Below are 23,546 nucleotides of genomic sequence, written 5' to 3' on the forward strand. Positions count from 1 at the left end.
TGGAAGCACAAGAGGTCTCCATTCCTCTGAATAAGAAAGTGGGCAGCCGAGGTAGGAAACCGGCTTGGCTCAGCAAGGACCTGCTGAGAGAACTGAGGGCGAAGAAAGGGGTGTACAAGCTCTGGAAACAAGGCTGTGTCACCTGGGAAGAGTACAGGAATGCCGTCCGGACTTGCAGATGTGGGATCAGGGAAGCCAAGGCGCAGGCAGAACTGAACTTGGCAAGGGACGTGAAAAACAATAAGAAAACCTTCTACAGGTACATTGCCCAGAAGAGACAGGCCAAAACGGGCGTACCTACTTTGGTAAATTTAAAAGGAGAACTGGCTTCAACAGATGAAGAGAAAGCTGAGGTGCTGAATGAGTTCTTCACCTCGGTCTTCACTGGTGGCCAGGATTCTAGTCTTTTTCACGTTCCTGAACCCTGCATCCCCAAACCTCTATGTGGGGACCAAGGAGGTAAATCCCTCCCCACTGTAAGGGCAGAGCAAGTCCGAGAGTGCCTCCTTAGACTGAATGAATACAAGTCTATGGGGCCGGATGGCGTGCATCCCAGGGTCCTGAAGGAGCTGGCTGAGGTGGTTGCCGAGCCGCTCTCCATCATATTTGAGAAGTCGTGGCTGTCAGGTGAGGTCCCGGATGACTGGAGGAAGGGTCATGTCACTCCCATATACAAGAAGGGGAGCAGGGAGGACCCAGGGAACTACAGGCCGGTGAGTCTCACCTCCGTGCCTGGGAAGATCATGGAACAGATCCTCCTGGACAACATGCTTGGTCACATAAAGAATGAGCATGTGATCCGAGACAGCCAGCACGGCTTCACCAAAGGAAGGTCATGCCTAACTAATCTTGTGGCCTTCTATGATGGAGTGACGGCATTGGTGGACGAAGGGAAGGCGACCGATGTCATTTACCTGGACCTGAGCAAGGCCTTTGACATGGTCCCCCACCACATCCTCATCTCCAAATTGGAGGGAAGTGGATTTGATGGGTGGACGACCCGATGGATAAGCAATTGGTTGAAAGGCCGCAGACAGAGGGTGGTGGTCAATGGCTCTATGTCCAGGTGGAGGCCGGTAACAAGTGGTGTCCCCCAAGGGTCTGTCTTGGGACCGGTGCTCTTTAACATCTTTATTAATGACATCGATGAGGGAATTGAGTGCACCCTCAGCAAGTTTGCTGACGACACCAAGCTGAGTGGTGCGGTTGATACGGTGGAAGGAAGGGATGCCATTCAGAGGGACCTCGACAGGCTGGAGGGCTGGGCTCGGGTGAACCTGATGAGGTTCAACACGGCAAAGTGCAAGGTTTTGCATTTGGGCCGGAAGAACCCCAGGCACCTGTACAGGCTGGGAGGAGCGGTCCTTGAGAGCAGCTCGGCAGAGAAGGACCTGGGGGTCCTGATGGACGAGAGACTGAATATGAGCCAGCAGTGCGCTCTGGCAGCTCGAAAGGCAAATGGGATCCTGGGCTCCATCAGGAGAGGGGTGGCCAGCAGGGACAGGGAGGTGATTGTCCCTCTCTACTCGGCTCTTGTGAGGCCCCATCTGGAATACTGTGTCCAGGTGTGGAGCCCTCAGTACAAGAAAGACATTAAGATTTTGGAAAGGGTCCAGAGAAGGGCAACTAAGATGATCAGGGGGCTGGAGCACCTCCCCTATGAGGACAGGCTGAGGGAGTTGGGCTTGTTCAGCCTGGAGAAGAGAAGGCTGCGGGGTGACCTCATTGCAGCCTATCAATACCTGAAGGGAACCTACACCCAGGAGGGGAGTAAACTCTTCAAAAGGGCTGATAACAGCAGGACTAGGGGAAATGGTTTTAAGTTGAAGGAGGGAAGATTTAGGTTGGATGTTAGGGGGAAGTTCTTTACTAGGAGAGTGGTTAGGCCCTGGAACGGGCTGCCCAGGGAGGTTGTGGATGCCCCGTCCTTGGACGTGTTTAAGGCCAGGTTGGACGGGGTCCTGGGCAACCTGATCTGAATGCCTATGTTTGGTGGCCCTGCTAGGCAGGGGGGTTGGAACTACATGATCCTTGGGGTCCCTTCCAACCCGGGTGATTCTGTGATTCTGTGATTCTGTGATGAGTAGTCAAGAAAGAAGAGTGTTATTTGGGGCTCATTCAGGTGTTGATCCCTCCTGAATCTCTTGTTTGAATGGCTCTGGCTCTGAAACAACCAAAATTCTTTGCTAAGGAATAAATCTACTTGTCATAACTCTTCCATACTTTAATCCTCAAATTGACTCAGGAGATTTTATGCCTGCAAGGAGAAAGGGTAACTAGTGTTAAAACAGTGAGAAGAGATGCCAGGGCACACTGTGGAGGTGGAAAGCACAGATCAAGGGTTCCATTACAGTTTTATACATCATTTCTCATATTTTAATTTCTACCAACTTATTTCATGTTCTCTGGGAAGGAGAGAGCTCTACAAGCTGAGCTAGCTGTTTCATCAAGAAGTGAGAAATTTATTGGAAGTAACATCCGAAGACATACTGTCAACAAGGAAGTTTAAAATTTGGTTCTGTAATCGACTGAGTTGCCATTTACTATACTTGATGTAGGAGGTAAATTACTGGAATTATGAATGTCTAAACATGTTTAATGATTGTAGGTTGAGCTGTGCTATTACCAATTCTCTTTTCATATGAACATTTTCAACAATGCAAAAAAATAAAATAGATGTCCTGTTACAATAACTGTGCAGGACAAGTGATTGTTTTCCTTGTAAACTACCCAAGCATATAAAGTATATAGAAAAGAGCTCTCTGTTGTCTTATGCTGTGCTCTCTGTACACTGTAAATGTTTCACGACAAGACTGTGCCTCTGACATGTAGTGTGTGCGTGTCTACATCAGTGCATCAGTGCATACATTTATCCTTTCTGTGAGTTCTTTGAGCAGCAGGAAGCAAATGTGCTCTTGCTGAGCCCAGAGTCGTTTTGGAGATTTAGTCATTCCATGCTGGTTACAGCAGTACTTGTCTTATGCTGGAAGTTATGTTTGCCAGCATCAGCAAGCCAGGAAGTTAAGATGAAGTTCGCTATGCTGCATTCATTTTCCTGACACCACTTTGGGTGTCTTTATGTTCTTGAACCTCCTTATAACTTGTTCCACTTGTCTTCCTAACTCTTCTGAATGATAAATGTGTTTTTTTGTTTTATGGTTAGGTAAAACCCAAATCTGCTTTTAAAGAGCCATACCAATGTTTCTAAGCATGTCTCAGATATTGTAGAGATGAATGGATTCTGTGACAGATTTTCTAGTATTCTAGAGCCTTGTGAACATATTTCTGTTTTCTTCTGTGTTTAATGTACTGTCTTTTGCAAATTGAGATGGATGATGATCTAGTATTCTATAGATGATCAGAACTCTTATGTTTTTTAAAGAGAAACTTCTCACGTTTCTCTTAAATGCCAATTAATGTGAGACCACCCTTTCATCTTGTACCAGAACATGGAAGTATTAAAGAAGAATTAGTAGATCATGAAAGAGGGAAGGAGGAAGGAAGAATACAGGTTGGGAAAGATAAATGTGTTTAAAGGCAAACACGTTTGTCCAAAGGAATCATTTCCACTGACCAGAAGCCAATTAAACACATAAAATAGAAATCCAGAAAAACAGATAAACCAGCCAGTCATTAGCAAAGGAGAAGGAAAAAAGACAAACCCAGCTAATTCTGTACTGAGCATGACAAATGAGCTCACAGCAAATAAATGTGTGACATTCATCAAATGTAAACTAAGAGTAGGCATTAGAGAGGATAACACTATCATAATCTCTGGGATTTACAATGCCTGAGATTTTGCTCATAGGGAAAGTTCATCAAAATAAATTAAGTTGGTCCTTCCAAAATTCATTCTCTACCACAATGCTTGCCAAAATTTTATTGAAGGCTTGATCATTTTTTTTTGGAACAGTTATAACCCTGGATGTAAATCATGCAAAAATGAAGTTTTGGCTGAGATAATCTTCACGCAACTCCTGCCAACGGAATTTGTGGGTGGCTTCCTATTAACTGGCTCAGAAAGATCGCAGGCCGCAAAGATTTTTACTTCTAAACCTTTGTCAAGGTGACCTTATTGCTAGGTAGAGTGCTGAAAGAGAGTGTATCTAATGTACAGTGAATTTGAATGGTGTTTGAATCCTAAAGTTTCTGCTTTAAAGAGTCAAAAAGCATACACTTGTAGTAGTATGAAACTTTTTAACTATGTAAGGGGTGTGGCAGATTTGAAATAGAACCTGTTTTTGGCACAGAGCTGGGGGGAATTTGATCACCCCTTGATCTTGGATTGTGAGCTATTTCCTATGTTAATTAATCATTATAGCATCCTTGTGAAGTATATAAACATTCTTATCTGTATCTTAAAGCAGAATCAATGCCTATGTCACAGTCCATCAGAAGAGGTAGGTATTGAGCACAGGGACTTAGCCAAGTAGTCTCTGAACATATTAATTCTAGTCTTTACCCTGTTATATACACTAAGCTGGCACTGAAGTCACAAGTGATGTAAAATAAGTTGATGCTGCACAGTTATCTCAGTTAGAATGTGGGTCTTTCTGTGCAGGTCAGAAATACTACCAAGAGAATAGGGGATACTGAAATATTCCCTGTGCTGTTAAGGTAGAATCACCTAGAAGTGATGATGCTTTGTGCAATGTATTTACAGTTGATAAGGAGATACAATTGCTGCAGATACTAATTTTATCCTTTAAGTTATACTGACTGTGTATCAACAGCATAATTTGTTCTTCACTATGAAAACTTGATTTTGGTAAGATAATACTAGATGGGAAAGATATCCTTTCAAAATAACACTACTACAGCCCTTTCACTATCTTCACACCTGGAGGGCAGAGCCCATAGATGCTGCTGTGTCAGTCCTCAATGAGCTCTACCTGCAGTGAGAGTCAAGTGGCTCTTGTTCTCTCTTTGCTCCTGGCTTGTTTTGAGACTATAGGCAAATTGCTTTCCATTTGCACTTCTATCTCACCTTGGCTTTAGCTATATGTTGTCTATAATTTTAGTTCACTATGATATGGGCTTTATTTTCCTGGCTTCATATGTGGTATATGGCATAATGATTGTTTTTTATGTTTTATTTTTTATTTTGGGAGTAATAAATGTGACTGTAATAACATTACAAGTAAGAATGGTAAGCAGGCAGAAGGAGAAATCTATGTGTGCAGCCTGTCCTATTACTAAACCTTATTTTCTTTCCAGTTTTTCAAGCTGTTAATAGAAAAACCTTATCTTGACTTGATTAGGTACCAAATTTCATGACCAGTGATATAGTGTCCTTCAAATGACAACTTCTCTAGGGAAGAATGCTACTATCTAGAGGTGATATCTTACTGAGAATATAATTGATGCTATAGAAATATTCCATGTAAGCTTATTCTGAAATATTGCTATCAGATAAAAAGGAGTATATCTAGAAAAGAATCATGGACCTTTGTTAGCTTTACTGGAAACCATAGAAGCCAACAAAAGCATATAATAAATGCTTTGTGTTATTCTATCTCAAAAACTGCAAGCTTGCCAGAACAGCAGGATATAGAAAACTCACCAATGTAAGCCTGGTTGTAGTGAGATCTGAAATGGTGCCAAAGAACACCCATGACAAGAGTAAAGGACTAGTGACAAGTTTAAAATCCCATATATTGCACATTATCAGAGCTAGATTTCATCGATGTATCGATGTACAGCATTTGTATGCAGCCTTTACACCTCCTCCATTCCATAATACCACAGACTTGGACATCTATCAGTTTCCCTTACGTTCTGATTTAGGGATGATATGATTTCAGAAAAGCTAGCTTTATAGGGACAGAGAGCATCTAAATGCTTAGCTTTTTATGAGAACACTCTGCGTTTACTGTTTGTATTAAATAATGTTTGTGTGCAGCTCTCGTGTTAGTCACTGCAAATGATTGTTGAAAGACAATTGGAGAGACTTTAAATTACTTGGCCAAGGTAGTTGAATTCAAACCATGTGATGAAAACCAGGTCATTTTCTTTCTTCCACGCAAGACCTTAAACTTCACAATTTTCACTTTTTTTGTGAGATACCTAACATTAAAGTCATGCTGGAATTGAAGCATGAGAGATAAGCTGTGCCATTGTACTTTCCATTTTAAGTAATAATTGTCCAACCCTCAGAAGTCTGGGATTTCTCTGATGGAGTTATACAGAGGCTTCCAGGGACAGCTGTGCAGGTAATAGAAAAGATATCTGAAAAAAAATAGTTGTTAAACCCTCTTAGAGGTGTCAGCATACGGTGTCTCACAAGGGCCATCACTCACTTTCTTTGATGTTTCCACAGGTGACAGCTGGTGGAAGAGCAAATTACTATGTGTCATACAGACGGGAGCCTTTTGCACAGATTAAATTGCCCAAATACTCTCTTCCTAAGGTGAGTGCACCATTTATGAACACAAACAAATAGTACCTTTAATAGCATAGCTTGCCCAGTGGTGAAGCATCCTCTCTGGGAAACTACATTTGTTGTGCTTCCTGAATAATCTTTCTTAAATATGAAGTTAGGATCTTTATCTGCCTTTGATCTGTGAGTATTTCAGAAAAAGCAGATTCTGTAAAGAGCAAATGGGAATGAACAAGTACCTCAAAAAATAGGCAGGCTGGACCAACGCCTTCTGGACAGATCTGCTATGAACTGTTTTCCCCAGTCTTGTTTTACTTTTTACTAAAGATTTCTCTGGTAAGCCTTTTCATAGCACTGGGGGTACTGTAGAATGCTTAGGATGCTGTGTACTACTGCAGTCTCTATAATGTGTTCCATAGAGTACAAGACACAGCAGATCCACTGTCCACATCCCGTATTTGGAAATTGTCAATAAATCATGGAATAAATCATGGAAAAAAAATTGTCTGCCTTAGAAGTTGTGTCTTAGTGATACTTTGGATGCATAAGAGCACTGTATGATGTTGCTTATGAGATGACTCAGATGGCAGTGCCTAAGATGAGCAGTTACTGGCAAAGCTGGGAAGGAGGGAAGCCAGTATTTCTCATACAACTCTGCTGGCTTTTCTCACTTAGGGTTTAGCTATCTACCAGATGGAATGTGTCAAACCTCAGCGAGAATACATCCCTGAAATGATGCTCAGATTCTCTAGTGCAGTCCTTACTTAGGATTGTGCAGAGCAGAAGGGACCAACCTTAAAGCTGCCTTGACTGATACAAGTTTCTAGGTAGCTCAGACCATTCCTGCTCTTTGTAACTGAGACTACTGTTGTATAGGACTGCAGGGTCCTATACTGCAGTAATGACCTTCCCCTTTATTCCATAAGTGAAAATTTTTGTGTGGTAACTCTGTAATTGTTGCGCGAGTTGAATGGTGCTATGGATATTGCCAATAATGTACCTACAGCCTAGCATATACTGGATTCTTGCTTCAGCTTTTGGCTGTGAACTTTTACTAGCTGTGAGAAATTTGTAGTACTGTACCTTGACTTCTTCACATTTGGGTTGATAGTAGTTCACGGTGTATTGACACTTGTATAGCACAAATATAGTTTATTTTTCTTTTGTCCTTCTATGCTATTGTCAAATGTCTGACCAGCTTTGGAAACACCACTGCCTTTTTCATGAGAAAAGTGGTATTTATGCTTCCGATTTACTGAGTATTGAAAGCTGCCCATTAATAAAAAGACAAGTGAATGGAGAGAATGAGTGCCCTGTGAGTGTGCTGACTGATGCTGTCATAGGTTGCTGGCCTGCTCTGAAATGGGTTTTTTGGTGGCCTTGGTTTATAACAGATGCATAGTAAAAAAATCTGTATTGTTTTTGTTATTTAAAAATCAAAACTATTTTTAAGTAAGATTTCATGGCTAAGTCATTTAGCCATGTAAAGGAAGTTGTTCGTGTTTCTCTTAGTCATCAGAAAACTTTTGCTGTACTTTAAAAACTCCCCTATTAGTTGTACATTAGTGAGTTATGCCTGAGCTGTGTGCATTTGTGAGGCTGGTAATGGGGTAATGCAGTATTTCCACTGCAACTGATCAAAACAGATTGAAGTCACTGAGAGATTTGCTTTATTTTCATGCTGCTAGTCTAGGTTGTGTATGTTTTTAGTCTGCAAGGAATTAGAAGTGTTGTGCAAGATCCAAATATTAATCAGGGTTCCTTGGCATCCTGGGAAAATTTTGAACTTATAAGTAAGTGAAGTCCCACATAGCCATTGTGTCTCTGATTCTAGTGGATCCAGTGTTAGTTCATTCAGCAAGGGTGGCAGGGATGAAGTGTTTCAGTACTTATCGCTACACTGAAAATCATTTCCAGGTTGTGAACTTGCTTTAAGGAAATACTGAGGAAATGCACTGTCAAATCTTTGATATTAAAACTAAATGGAGGAAGCTTCCAGTAGAGCACTTAAACAGACTGCCCAGAGAGGTGATGGATGTCCTGTCCCTGGAGACATCCAAGGTCAGGCTGAATGGGGCTCTGAACACCTGATCAGTCTGTAGGTGTCCCTGTTCATTGGAGGGGAGTTGGACCAGATGGCCTTTAATGGTTCCTTTCAACTCAAACAATTCTAAAATGTTGTGGGACCGTGTCCTGATCACTGGAAGGAATCCAGCAAAGGTTGGTGGATGGTCTGGTGGTTTGGTAGTCACTATTGGACAAACATTCCATAGAAAATTATGTTATTAAAAATCACTACCAACACTATCTTAAACTCCTTATTCCTCAACTTCAGGAATATGTAAACTCACTTTGTTGTTGTTGCTCTTTTAAACTAATTCTTTACCTGTTGGAAACAAAGTCTGTTAGGTAAGCATGTGGATGAAAACTGTCTCTAATTTAGCTACAGTGGATCTACTAAGAATGGGTGAACTCCTGGCTCCAAGACTGTGAATCTTCCATGAATGATAAAACTCACTTTCAAATTTATAAATAAAAAATGAAGCTAGATGAAATTCCTTGAAGCTACCAAAAATGAAGAAAGGAAAAACCCTTTGCCCACCTGGTGGTCATTAAAAAAAAATGCAGAAAAGTCACAATAGTGATAATTTATTGGCTTCCTCTAACAGAAAATTGTTTAACATACCTATAATTCACACTCCATCCATAAGTCATGGTAACTATTACATGTCCCAAAGGGCAAAGAAATATAGAGGTCCTAGTAATAGGTCTTTTTTCTTCTTTGTACAGGACATGCATATTATAAGCACAGCTGAGAATCAGGTATTTGCAGCTGTTCAAGAGTGGAACCAGAATGATACATACAACCTGTATGTTTCGGACACCCGAGGGGTTTACTTCACTCTGGCCTTGGAAAATGTGAAAAGCAATAGAGGACTGGAGGGGAATGTCATGATTGACCTTTATGAGGTATGTAGTAAAGGTCATCCTACAAGAACTACAACAGTTCAGGCAAGTGTAAATCACTTACCATCCTTCCAAGATCTTCATTTGTTTTGGAATCAGCCCAGAGGCACTTAGTGAATTTGATGCTAAGCTTACTCATGTGGGGATAGATACAGAGTGTTCTGCTATGCCGATGATAATTGTTGTGTTTTTTGGTTTTTTTTTTCTCAAGTGAATGTCTAGATATGCTATATAACATCTCCAAAAGGGAAGACTGTTGTCCCTTTCATTCTAATCTAGATGTCTAGAAAAGGTCTAGAAATACAGGTGTTCTCCTTTGGATAGCTAGAGACATCTGGTCACAGGCAGGGAATATAAATTCCACCTTTGTAAGCACTAATCAATAAGTGAATTGTAAACAAAAGCTTATAGGTGTCATTTGTTTAAAGATAACAAATAACATTTTCCCTTAGTGATCTGTTCTCATTCTCTTGCTAGGCTTTTCAGTTGTCCATTCAAAGTAGTTGCTCCAGTTACTGGTTTAGTCAAAGCATCCTGGCTTTGGTGGATTAATCCTACTGGCTGAAAGATCTGCTGAGGTTCAGAGCTCAGTGCTCTGCCAGCAAGAAACAGCAATATTAACTTACTGGTAATACTAATAGTGGTTGCAGAGTAACTTGAGAAAGTTTTAGTATAACACTGAGAAATGTGTTTCCAGTTTCACATAAGTCAGGATTATATAAAAATTTATTTCAGCCAGAATAATGCCAGTTAAACAACATCATGAATTTGTTTATAAAAATCCAATTGGTTTAAGGCAGTGAGTAACACAAGTAACACATGGATCATTACAAAGGACAGGCTTTATATTTTATTCTTGCTTGCTTAAATATATTTTCCTGCCTTTAAAAAAAGATGTACTTCTGTATTGTGATAAGCCAGCTGAAGTAAACATGCATTATCTCCTATTTCTGGGCAAAGTCAATATTCTCCACTTGTGTACTAGTCTTTATTGATAAATACCAATGGAGATTTTCATGGGGTCTTTCCAAGGGTAGTGTCACTCAAGGGTCTTTAGAGCTGGAAGTATTTGCATCCTGGCTCTTGCCTGGAAGTTCCAGATTTGCAGCAAGCTCCTCCTTCCTGTCTCACTTTCAGAGCTGTGCAATGGAGACCAAACAACATGAAATCTGCTTAGGAACATTTTTTCCTAAATGCAGTCCTTTTTGGCAGGACTGCTTTCTGTTGGAATTGGTTCTGTTGACAAAAATCAAAACATTTGGAACAACTGGGTTGATTGTGACAGAATTTGGGAATGGAGGAAAATCAAGTTTGCAAAACATCAGTGTTTAGACATATTCAGGTTTTCCTGAATTCTGAAGAAAAGAAAAAAAAAAAAAAAAAAAAAAAAAGCCTGAAACAAACAGATCCCATCTGCTTCTGGTGTGACCTGCTGCCTTCCATGTTACGGAAATCTGACGAGGGAGTGAAGTGGACCACATCTCCAGGATTACAGATCTAATGTGAGAGGTGGTTAATGCTGTCCTGTCAAGCTCATCACTTACCTGTCTGCAGCCATTTAGGGAAATCTGTAAGTGGACTGTTTGATAGGGATTTGCTCTATGAGTACACTTGTCTTTTTCTTAAAGAGAGAGGAATGGACAAGGCCCTTTCAACTGTGTAGGAAGTAACAAGATGTACTTGTAATGTCATTCACAACCTTGTAAGGCTGGACTGATATAGCTTTATTGCTTTTGCAGAGAGCTTTTCCTGCTGAGGGTGCTCAGATGGGCCTTTCCATTGGCCTGATCTTCCGATGTATTTTTTTCATCTCTCTCCGTTTTTCCTAGGTAGCAGGGATCAAAGGCATATTCCTGGCTAACAAAAAGATAGATGACCAAGTCAAGACATTCATTACCTATAACAAGGGCAGAGACTGGCGTTTGCTGAAGGCACCAGACACCAATCTGCGAGGCGATCCTGTAGTTTGCCAGCTGGTGAGTGGCAGACCTTTTCAAAGGTCTCAGAAAGCTGACTCCTTTTGAGGCTCTTACATAAGTCACTGGGTTAAAAAAACTTCAAATGAAGCTGAGTAGGAGGGATTCTTGCCTGTCAGAGAAATGCAGAGTCAGGTGCTCCACAGTAGGGCACAGTTTACATATAAGAGCTTTAGGTTGGATTCGCAACATAGTTCAACATCATTCGGTGAACAGTTATGTTCTATTCTTTCACAGGGATTGTAGCCCCAGTGTTTCCAAGGAGTGGTGTTTTACTGGCGACTTCCTCTGTGTGTTTTCCTCCTGATTTGCTAGGGGTTAAGAGAGTTCCCTTAAGTATATTGCCCTTAAATTCTGTGACGCTATACAAATAGAAAATTTTCACCATCTTGCTTCAACTTTTTTTTATGCAACTTAAAATAGAATATGAAAGTTTTTAGTGGAAAGTACTCTAGATCAGATTGATGGTAAAAAACAATGCAGGTTTTTCTCATTTCTTCTTAATGCTCTCAGGTACTTCTGTGGTGCTAATTCAAAAAACGAACATATACTTGTAACAGTGCTAAGAGTAGAGGGGTATTTTCAGGAGGACTGGAGCATCTGTCTTCAGTCAACAAGGGTTCCTCTTTTTATTTGACTTGTTGAATGTTGAAACTTGTGCCTTTTGTTTGTTTCCTGTCAACAGCCCTTTTGCTCATTGCACTTGCATCTGCAACTCTCAGAGAATCCATATACTTCAGGAAGCATTTCCAGTAAGGAAACAGCCCCTGGGCTGATGGTGGCAGCAGGTAAGGACTTATGTGCTTCTCAGTGCTCACCCATGTTTCCTTGGGAGTCTGAGTGTGTTTTGAGATTTTTGGTGTTGATATAAAAGTTTTTAGCTCTGTTTCAGGTAGTGCTAAGCTAGTTCAAATTAACTCCTACCTGCTGTGGACTAGGAGAGAACAAGTGGTCCCTTACTCCAACAAATGTAATGTCTGACAGGTACTTGTTTCTGAGCAATAACCCATGTGCAGGTCTAAGCCCAAATCTGTGTAGGATCATTACCAACTGTCATTATTAATTCCTCTTGCTTGACTATCTTACAATCGCTATTGTAGGTGTACCCATTTACTGAAGTTAACTATGAATGAGAATAGGGCTGAAGTTAACTATGAGTGAGAACTGAGTCCCAGGCAGTATCAACAATTTCCACCTATTGAGTAACAAGCACAGAATGTTTCCAAAGCCTATTGGGTGAAGCCTGGACTTCATGAGTGCCTGTCTTGTGTGTGGCACCTACTTTCTATGTGGTGTTGCTCCAAGACTGGCAGCATTTCATCAGCACTTTATGGGTCATTGTTGTTGCTGTGCAAATGGTGCTTTAGCAGGTTTCATTGTTTTAATGACAATCTGCTACAATACTTGCACAGTGATAATGGCTGACCCACTGTAATTAATCTGACAACCATCATGGGCGCTTTTGTCCTCTATTGCCTACATACAGTGTGCAGCCTAATCAGGACAGATCGAGATCTCACCCATGCTCAGAGCTCCCACAGCTCTGTGGGAGCTGCTAGGGTAACAAAGTGCTCGCTAAATGGCCGTTGCTATTGAAAACCGGCTTCTGAAGCAGGTAGGCTGTCCTGCCTTTTCTGAGGGATGTTCCTATGTAAATTCAAATATATTTAAGTAACTTAACTGTTCTTTCCAAGGCTCATTTTAACTTGATCTCCTCGTCACTGTATCTCCTTTATTCAGCCCATTAGTGGCTTGCAATTCTGCCATTTTAGCATACTGCCTGTATGAATTTACATTGTTTCTTACAGTCATTTCCCTTTAACAGTTGTTCTACACTTCCACATGTCTGTTGGACTAAGCCAGAACCTAAAAGACAGGTTCCCCTCATGGCATTTATAGCTCCACAAGGGAAATACCGTGTGATTTCCAGTTCACTGATCCGGGCTAAACAGGGAGAGAGAATTTGGTTTAAACCTCCAGATCTTCTTATGCTTAGCCGAGTGGAGTCATCACTCCTGGCAGGCCACACTTGCTAGATGGATGCGTAGGAGCAAGCCTACTCAAGATGCTGAGATTGCAGTCTTATTTTTCTTTAGCCTTTTAGGAAGCAAATAGAGGAAGTTGAACGGTGAGATTCTAGACATTGATCAACATTGTTAGTAAATGTGGTTCTTTTCAAGCTGATAGTGGATGGGATGAATGCTTTCCCAGTGTAACAATTAACCTTTAAGAGGCAGAATTTCTGCCTTATTGTTTTGTACAATAAGAACTTTAACCTGTTGGGAATATACACATCTGTTTCCACAAACTAGTTTCACAGTAACAGGAGTGTATCAACACGTTAGCAAATATGTTTCAGAACAAGCACTGCTCAAACTCTCTGTTAAGCAATGTCTTACTATATGATTTACAGCAGTGCATTTCCAGCAATGATTGGAAACTCATACAGAGTTTAGATTCTTGCAGAAGGAAGACTTATGTTTTAATATCTAATTCTACAGCTGCCAAATCCCCTTCACTTGTCTGGGAACTAGTTATGTTTTGTAAGGTTTGAATCCATATGACTGAATGAAGGTAGATGGAAAGAATGAAGAAAATTATGGAAAAACTTTACACAGAAAAAGAGGGAGAAGTGACATCAACACAGCCTCACCATGTTACTCTTTTCCTGCCACAATTTGGAAATCCCTATTTGGAATGTTCATCTTCCAGTTTTGATATTTAAAAGGTTACTGTGCAATATTTTCACTTCCATATTTAAGCCAGCAGGTAATTCTTGATGACTTCCACTCATGATAATATACTGGGCTAAAGAGATGTTTGAACTATTGTGGATTTGTTCTTGTGAACCTGGATGTCCCTAAAGACTGACCTTTTATATGATTTATCATGGTAGAGTTTTCTTGTACCTTTGTCTACAATAGTTTGTCATTTTTGCTGGCGTCAGGAAGGAAGATCAGGTAAATGGGCAAAGTATCATTTCCTGTATCATGAGCACTAATAGGAAAGTCGTTCTTGAATTACCCTTCTTCCCAGAGCTAGAAGTTTCATTTTTGGAAATATTGTTGTCACAATAATAGAGCTAGCTGGATTCCATGATGCTGTTGGGAATGCGTCAACCCACAGCTGGGTTTTAGTTTCTCATTTTCCAGCATTAAATGTCAGAAATTCAATTAACATTTTCATTAGGGTGTTTTTATTATGCTCTTGTTGATGCTACAGATGTGATGCTGCAGTGCTACCCCTCCCTTTGCTATTTTTGAAGAAGAAATGTTAGTTTTTCCTTCTTTTCATTGAAATCACTATTGTTTTAAAACCAGTCTTTCTTGTAAGGTATACGAGTGGCTCAGTGGAAAGAATTATGGATTTGACCGCAATGTTGATCATGGCTGTTGATCATTGTGACTGGGAGACTTTCTGGTAATGTTGGTGCTACATCTGCCTGCTTCCTCTGGGACAGATTTTCATATAATCAGAATCCCACCTAGCACTGACCGAAGATGTTGCTGATAGGCTATCAGGAAAAACAGGGTGACTGTGGTAGCTTTTCTGTTAACCACTGGCTGCTTTGGGAAGCAGGGAGGTTTAAGTAAACTAACTTAGAACAGGCCTAAATTCATTATTTGGTGAACCCTAGTGCTTGTAGACATTTTAATTCTGGAAACAGAACCAAGATGCTGACCTCAGGGTAATGTGGGGATAAGCGAAGGAGGTTTGTTCAGACCATTTGCAAGTTTTTCAGCTATCACTTGTGATACTTACCATGTCACTTGTGGAACTTTCAGAGGATGCTCAAAATTCAAGACGGCTGAGGATTCAGTACAAATTCATTATGTACTCTGAATTAAGATGTATCACTGTGAGAGATGAGGTTCTGTATGCCTCTTGGATGAAGTACCTTTGAAAGAATCTGTTTCAAGCTCTGAGGTGGCACCTCCAAATGATGTTTTGCAGGGCTGTCTGTATAGACGGTTCAGGCTGATGTTTGAACTTTGCATTGCTTTGATGTGTGGCATATCCATTCCCTAACACGTGGTGAAGGCTGGGTATTTCCCTCTGTAGAACTGTCTGCAGAACACACCATCATAATGGAAATTACAAGATTAAAATTAAGAACCCTAGAATTTGTTAGGTCAATGAGAATGATCAGTATTCTCATAGAATGGTGCTTAGGCTGGTCTCTACCTCTGCTAATTTTTTTTTTACCCAGCTTAGTTTCCTGCACTGCTCCTGTCCCTGGCTGAGTTTCAGACCCAAACAATCAAGATTTCCTTTAAAAAGAACTGACGTTTCATTATGTCCCAGTCCTCATTAATCGCAAGCCATCAGCAGACCCAGCAACAAGCTTTGTTTATTTAACTGCAAATTCTGAGATTCATTAAGTTTTTAAGCATTTTAACAGAATCTCAAGTGCGCTTCCAAGGCCTGTAATCATGAACTTCAGCGGGGGCCTAATTTCCACTTTTAAACTCAGTTGCATCTTTGGATGCTGTCCTTTGCACAAGAAGGGGAGAGAGACAGACATAATTACATTACGCATGATGAAGACTGGCAGATTACAGAGATTCAACTTGCTAGCCAGAGCGCAGAGATTAAAAGTTCAGAGAAAAATGTGTGTGCAGTGGAATATCTGGTGGCCAGGGTCTTTAGCCACTGTTTGACCGCTACTCTGATTTATGTGCACCAAATGGGTGTGTGATTTTGAATGCAGTTTTGTGCTCATCCACAGAAGAATTTCTGACACTCGTCTGTTTTGCAGGCAATATTGGCTCTGAACTGTCCTACACTGATGTTGGCATGTTCATCTCTTCTGATGGTGGGAATTCCTGGAGGCAGGTATGATTTGCAGAGAAAGGGACAGAATAGAGCCTTTTGCTATTCTTGGTCTTCCTTTTCTGATGGAGTGGAACACTCATGCAGTATTTGCTTTGCAGATCTTCGAGGAGGAATATAATGTGTGGTTTCTGGACTGGGGAGGGGCACTAGTGGCTCTGAAACACACATCAATGCCCATCCGACACTTGTGGTAAGTAAACTTGATACTTTGACAAGTTTTCCTGATGGGTGTGAGACAGTGGTGCTATAATCTCTTGGTCAATCTCTTCTGGTGCCTACAAAATGAGCAAATTAGATTTTTCTTATAAATGTTTTAATGTTTATTTGTTTTTATTGATCTATACTATGATTATCATTCTTCATACAAATAAAATGGCTATGTACATAATTACATATATGAATTACTCTTAGCACTAAAACATTCTACAATGATTCAGGTGGGGCTTATTTATGCTAGTGGATCATACATAATAAGAAGCCAGGCTTTGTGTTCCAACTATTTCAGAGGATGTCTCCATCACTTCTGTCTTCTGTTTTCAAAAGTTAGTGTTAAAATGCCCTTTCCAAATTAAGGATGGTGAAGATATGTTGCTAAATGTTACTGATTCCTAAAGGATTTCACTTCTGTTTTATCATAAGCAAACTTGTAGCAGTCAGAACTTAAGAGTAACGATTCTGAGTCAGGACCACTAAGATAGTCAGTCTAGGCCACCATCCCCTTGCCAACAGCCTCCATAACTGGGACGTATACAGGGTAGACCTCCATTGATGCTCTCAGCAGACTAAAGCTATTTTCTGCTCAGGATCTTTCTGTTTGTGGTTAGTGTGTTGTTTTGGTGTGACTAGAAACATTTGCCTGTGCTGGGTAATTTGGTAATCATGGCCATACTTGAAGTTTCTTCAGGAAAGAGGACGTCAAGAAGACCATGGCCAAGCCTTTAAACCAAGTCAAGTAGAAGCCAAGGCAGGAGAGTTATATATTAGCCAAGGGTAGGAGTCACCAGCAGTAGGTGCATCAGGCTGTGACAAGTTGAGCTGTGGAAGAGTGAAAGGTGAGCCACTTTTTGAAAGAGTTCTGAGGCATGTATTAACCATTTATAGCTAAATTCTTCAACCAAGGTGTAACTGTTTTAATTGTCTTTCCTTGTGGAGGCTCTTTGGATCTAACAAGTGCACTATGTGTACAAGCATGTACTTAGATTTCAGGAAAGATTTTGTCACAGGTGAACTTTGCATAGGAACTGAGAACCCAATTCACCTTTGTCTGCCTTGGAAAGTTTCCTTTCAGATTTCTTCCTCTCTACCTAATCTCATGAAATGCTGAATGCAGTATATTTGCTTTATATTGCCTCAGAAGACACCCATTTTATGAACAGGAGCGGAATAAATTAAAGGGTATATGTATATCTATTAGTTCTCAGACTGAGACATTGTACAGTAAGTTTCATCCTAGAGAAAAGAGGTGCAGATAATTGAAAAGCTGAGAGAACTTTAGCTAACCTAATGAAGTGTGCTGTTCCCCAGAAATTGAAATGTTATTTAGATAGATAAGCATGCAGGCAGAAGAGCATACAAATGCACAGGTGTACAGGAAGATACATACATTTAAATAAATAGATTTGGGACAGATAAGCTTTTTGTATGCTGCTGTTCTTCCAGCTTTCTGTCTTTGGTGTATAATCAGCTTCCCTTTCTGGCAGATGTGCATCGTGAATTGGGTGAAGGTTTTACTAAGTGCTGCTAGAGGCAGTTATTTAGGGAATGGTGACTACACTGAAAAAAAAAAGAAAAAAAGAAAAAAACAACAAAAAATCAACCCTAGGCTTTTACATTATTTAGCTCAGGTTAGTATAACCTGTTGTTTGCACTGACCTCCCAGTCCTTAGATGGTATCTCTGTGTCTCCGATGCTGCCTACTTGGAGTGAGTAGGGCTTAGTTTCCAGTAGGACCCTCTCATGCAAATCCACCTACTCAGGTTCATGCACACTTACATGCACCCCTAAACTTTCCTTGCCTGGAAAATAAGGCAAATTCCTCTTTTATACTCACTTTAAAATGGGAAGTGTTTCCTGCTGCTTGGAGAAGATATTTAGGCCATGATTTTCTCTCTGTTAATGTCCTTTTAAGGTAATCTGTCAGTTTTCACAGCTCAGGTACTTTGGAGAACTCTTAAATGACCCTGCTGGGAGAGATCAAATAATTTCAGAGCCAATAAACCTCTGTGTTTCTCTGTTTATTCTCCCTTTACCAGTAGAACTTGGGGATAAAATTCTTGGCAGATATTTGCAGAAGAAATTGTATGAAGCCTTGGGCAGAGGGAAACCTCACAGATCTCAGAGTTGCTGTTGGGTGGCAGCTTTAGGAGCTGTATGCTGCATGCCAGGCTAACAGTCAGATACAATGGGCAATATGCATACCTTCCTCTGACTGCTTTCTGCATTCTCTGGAACAGGGTGACATGAAGGCTGGCAGCTCCCCTAAGGCCAGGAAGACAGGAGCAAAGGGGATAACAGGGGTCAGGATCTTTGAACTGGGACCTGTCCCTGTGAATTAGCCCTGGGTACTGGGAACCTTTCTTGGAATAGGGTAACTATGAACAGGGATAGAGAGATTGTAGCTAATACCATTGCTACACACATGGGCTGAAGAATCCTGTGGTATTGACAACAATTTTCATGCATTTAGACAAGGGCCACTTATGCACTGAGCCTTTCTCCATGCCAGGTGCTCTTGTAGATCCAGAAACAGGACTTGGCAATGCCCCTTTATCTTCTGAGGTCTGAAGTACAGCTGGACCAAGAATATCCATTTTCTTATTGCTAGTGTTTATAAGTTTTTGATCATTCAAAATATACCAAGAATGTGAATTAGAGGTGGCTAGGAGATTGGTGTCTGTCTATAAATCTAGCTGCTGGGTCTTGCAGACTTCAGCCAACGTTCACTTGCCACGGTTGCTCTAAAGTAAGTCTTTCACATGTATAAATCTTGTCTGCTTCTATCCCAGGGTGAGTTTTGATGAGGGAAGATCCTGGAGTAAATACAGTTTCACATCAACACCTCTTTTTGTGGATGGATCCCTTGTAGATCCTGGCATAGAGACTCAGATAATGACGTAAGTATAGCAGCTCTTAACTTTCTTAAAATGTGGTGCAAGAAGGAGTGCATGGAGATCCTGCATTGCATGGTGAGCCTCTCTACTGTGCAGTGTAGCATTGTGTAGCTGCACATGTAGTATTGCATAAATGCATGGTGTTGATTTGTGTATTATTTTGATGACCGCAGACTCGTGTGCTGTGTCCGTGTATCTCATGTGGCAAACAGATGATGCACTGAAACTTCTCCAAGTAGGAACAGAGCGGTAGGACAAAGAGAGGTGGTCCCTGATCCCAGGCTGTGACTTGTGAGTTCAGATGGAACAGAAGGAAAATCTACTTCTTGTTAGGGTGGCATAGTTATGGTCAGGTTGCTGAGAATTTGTGTTACCAACTCTGGATGTTTTCAAGCCTTGACTTGATGAAGCTGCATCTGTCCTAAAATGTAGACAGTGACAGTCTTGGAGTATGAGTTGAACTACTTACATCCAGTGATCCCTTCTTGCAAAGACTGCTTTGACACTGTTCCTTAGATCTGATGGCCCAGGGACTGTAATGCTCTTCAGAGGATAGTGATGTAGATGGTTGTAACTAATGTCAGTTCTATACTTACTCCAGATGTGCTGTTTCACTCTTGTTTCAGTTTGCTGCTGGATATGAATATTCCTCAGCTTTGTTGCTTATTGTGTGCATTATGGGTTTTACAAATGATTTTAGCTCAAGATAAAAATTTTCTCAGTGTGCAGATGCAAAGCTGAACTCAAAATAACCTTTCTGAATGGAGATATACTATGATCTACTCATGCTTTGGAAAGAGGAGCCTGGGCTGGTACTGAAGGTGCTTAGACCTTCCTCCTCCCAGCAGTGCTGTAGCCCTAGATAAGGGCTAAGATATCGCGGCCCCAAAAGCAGGCAAGTTTCTGAATTTAACAGTAAAGGGAGAGGGGAAACTTTTAAAGTTCAAAGGCACCTCAAAGAGTCATCCGACTTCTCTTGCAAAGCTGATCAGAACACTCTGCTCTGGAATTCCTAACAAAGCAAGAACCAGATGCGCTGCGTTTCTTACAGAGATGCCTTCTTTCCTGTGTTTTATCTGGGCTGAATGGAAAAGATTTCTGAAAAGCATCAGAAAGCAAACTGGCTAGGAGGCTGTATTTAGACTGAAGCATTCCTGCAAAGCATATCTGCTATGTCACGAGGAAATGCCCTTGGTTAATCACATCAGACATTGTTGCATGTCTGATATTGTGTCATTCCTGACCCAATTCAGGGATGGAAAACGTGGGATAAATTTCACCTTTTGTTTATTGTGCTTTCTGCACCTTACACTGCAAAGTGATTTTCTATAGTTGCCATAGGAAAGAGAAGCAGACCTGGCATGTTTTCTTCTAGGCTTCAGTCCATCTGCTTACTTAATGTGGCAGGAAAACGTAGGTGGATCTCATTCCTGTTGTCACAGGTAGTGACAGACTGAGAGTAGACTTCTGTGTATGCTTGTCAGCAGTTTCTTAGGAAAGCTTGGTTAAGATAACAGTTGTCTTGGGCATTTCTGCTAGTGAACTGAATTTGTTCCAACTGGGTTGCATGATTTGTGTTGGTATGCATTTCAAAAAATTGACGTGTATCTGCCTTCCAAGAACAGAAGTGACTGTGAACAGTTTAACTGTTTATTTACATGGAATCTACAAGGCTCACCTTAGCTGAAGGTGACTGGGGGAAAATATAGCAAAAGGTCATTTGAGATGACTTTTTTGGCTATTTGTGTCAAGACAAGTGACTTGTCATGGTGCTGTATTTTGGGTAGCTAGTGGATTGGGAAGTTGTAGCTAACTCTAGGCCATCTGTATCTTCTGTTCTGAACTGTCCTAGAGAAGCTGGGGTAAGTAATTACGATTATAATTTGTGCCTGTAAAGCATAGGAGTGGCACTCTTAAGGGACTTTGGAGTTTGTTTTCCAAACAGTGCTGGGGCAGCACAATGCAGCCTCCATGCTTCTGTTGCTGACAATTGAGATTATTACTGGGGTAAAGATTGTATCATGTTTGGTAGGGATGCTAGTTCTTTTCTTTCCTCCAAAACCATGCCTTGGCTTCAGCTTTTTCTTCACTGAATAGGAGAACGTGTTTGCGTAGAAGACTATGTATCTGTACATCTGCTGCTTCACGGTCAGAAATATTGCCAAGAACAAAACACGACGACTTATCATATACCTGTGAACCTTTTCACAAGACTGCTATGAAGCATCTTATTGGGTATACGCATGCCAATCCCTGACTAAAGATAAGAGCCTGCATTCTGTTCAGTCCACATTTTTCTCCAAATGCAGCAATAATGTTCAGCCTTCTGTGCTGGCTGATGTGACAGTTCTCCATGACATTTTTCATGCACTGCAGGATGGGTGTCACTTTCCAACTGTGCATGCAGCCAGGTCTGAACTCAAATAAATCTGCACATCAGCAACTTCATTGAAATCAATGGAGCTAATCAGTTTCAACTAGCTATGGATTTAGCCCATTTACTTTATAAATCAATTTGGTTTTATTTTGAAGTGGAAGATGCATTTTATATCTAAGGTTATTGTTTCTTTATCTTCATAGTCTTCTGATGGGGAATGTAGATTATGTGTTATCTTGCTAAATATTATATTGGCTTCTGACTTCTGAGATCTTTGCTGTCATTTTGTTATTATGATTGGTCATCATTAAAAACTTCAAAAATTATTCTTAGGAATCCATAAAAGTCATAAAAAGTAATTTCCCATTAAAATTGCCACAAATGTTTAAATTAATTCTGGTCCACAGTGTTAAGGAACTCACTTAGAAAACAGTCCATTTTTAAAGCTTATCTGAAAATCACTCCTTTTCCAGTTGCTTAAGTATTTATCACAGTGAGTATTTCAGTTAACAAATATGTAAGGACAATGTAGGATCAAACTGAGCTTATAGAAGCTTTGACTAAGAAGAAATCGATGCTTATCTGTTGCTACTGGCCATCCTCTAAATCAGAATGTGCTGTGCAACCCTTCGTGTTTGAAGATACATGTAATTTGCATTTGCAGGTAGAGATCAGAGTGATTTCAAGAAACTGATGGGTGCAGCACAATGGTTGTAAACATCCTCTAATCAAGGACTGGATCATTGTGAACTCTTAAAGTAGAAGCAGAGTGGATGTATAAGTGACGACTGTGGTCATATTAGAGTATTGCCAAACTGAATAGTTGGCTTTTAAGGATTTGTCTCTCATCCTGGAACATGTGAGATATTTAATTTACAGATCTTGGATGATTCCTGTGAACGAAAATTTCTGCCATTTATTCGCATCAAAGTGGTTTACATTCAACTACTACTGAAAAAAATATATATGCTGTGAAGGATGTGTACTAAATAGTAATTATAGTCCAGCTATTATTGTAACTTGTCCTATGAGGAGAGGCTGAGAGAACAGAGAGAGAACTGAGGCTGTTCAGACTGGAGAAGAGAAGGCTCTGGGAGACCTGATAGCGGCCTTTCAACATCTAAAGGGGGGCTGTAAGAACGAAGGAGACAGATTCTTTAGCAGGGTCTCTGGTGATAAGTCAAGGGAAAATGGTTTCAAAATAAACAGGGAGATTTTGACTGAATATAGTTTTTATGATAAGAGCAGTGAGGCACTGGCATAGGTTGCCCAGAGACAGGGGAGGGTGTCCCATCTCTGGAGGCACCCAAGGTCAGGCTGGATGGGGCTCTGAGCACCTGATGGAACTGTAGATGTCCCTACAGGGAAATTGGACTAGATGATCTTTAAAGATCCCTTCCAATGCTAAAGAGCCTATGATTCTATTATTACCATATTGCATTATTAACAATGTTATTGCAATGCTATTTTATTAAAATCAGTATATCAGTAGGATGACTATTATTCCCAACTTGAATTTTGTGGCACATCCTGTGAGTGGGCTTTCTGGCTTATAGGAAGCAGTAACAGCTTTATCAAAGAATTTTGTGTCACTTCATGGCTGTTATGTGAGCAGTTGCAGTAATTGTGTTGTAGGAACATCCTAGGCTTTGGGATCCTGTGCTTAGTGCTGTGTATATTTGTCCTAAAACAGTCCTAAAGAACTTAGCAGTATGCTAAAATTTGTGAATTTGTATGTAGGGACATTATATGATTCTGAATATCTTACTGAACTTTGTCATAGTGGAATTTGAAGTTGCTTTTGGTGGGAAATTGGACAAGATGACTTACAGAAGTCTATTACAACTTAGATTATTCTATGATTATTTTTTTTTTCATATAATGTGGTTGTCAGGGTGAAG

The 23,546-nt window shown here is 40.6% G+C and overlaps 1 protein-coding gene across 1 annotated transcript in view; it reads left to right on the forward strand.

The window, feature by feature from the left end:
* The window catches only part of SORCS3 (sortilin related VPS10 domain containing receptor 3), a 273,977-nt gene that overhangs the window by 203,682 nt on the left and 46,749 nt on the right, over positions 1-23,546 (forward strand). The window contains exons 8-14 of the mRNA XM_042863904.1: positions 6,320-6,409; positions 9,170-9,349; positions 11,176-11,322; positions 12,008-12,110; positions 16,082-16,158; positions 16,257-16,348; positions 19,164-19,271. Coding sequence (XP_042719838.1) covers positions 6,320-6,409; positions 9,170-9,349; positions 11,176-11,322; positions 12,008-12,110; positions 16,082-16,158; positions 16,257-16,348; positions 19,164-19,271 — 797 coding nt within the window. The remainder of the gene's footprint in view (positions 1-6,319; positions 6,410-9,169; positions 9,350-11,175; positions 11,323-12,007; positions 12,111-16,081; positions 16,159-16,256; positions 16,349-19,163; positions 19,272-23,546) is intronic.

This window comes from Lagopus leucura, unplaced genomic scaffold (assembly GCF_019238085.1).
Source record: "Lagopus leucura isolate 7727_CA_CO unplaced genomic scaffold, USGS_WTPT01 Super-Scaffold_741, whole genome shotgun sequence".
In the NCBI taxonomy this organism is placed as follows: Eukaryota; Metazoa; Chordata; class Aves; order Galliformes; family Phasianidae; genus Lagopus; species Lagopus leucura.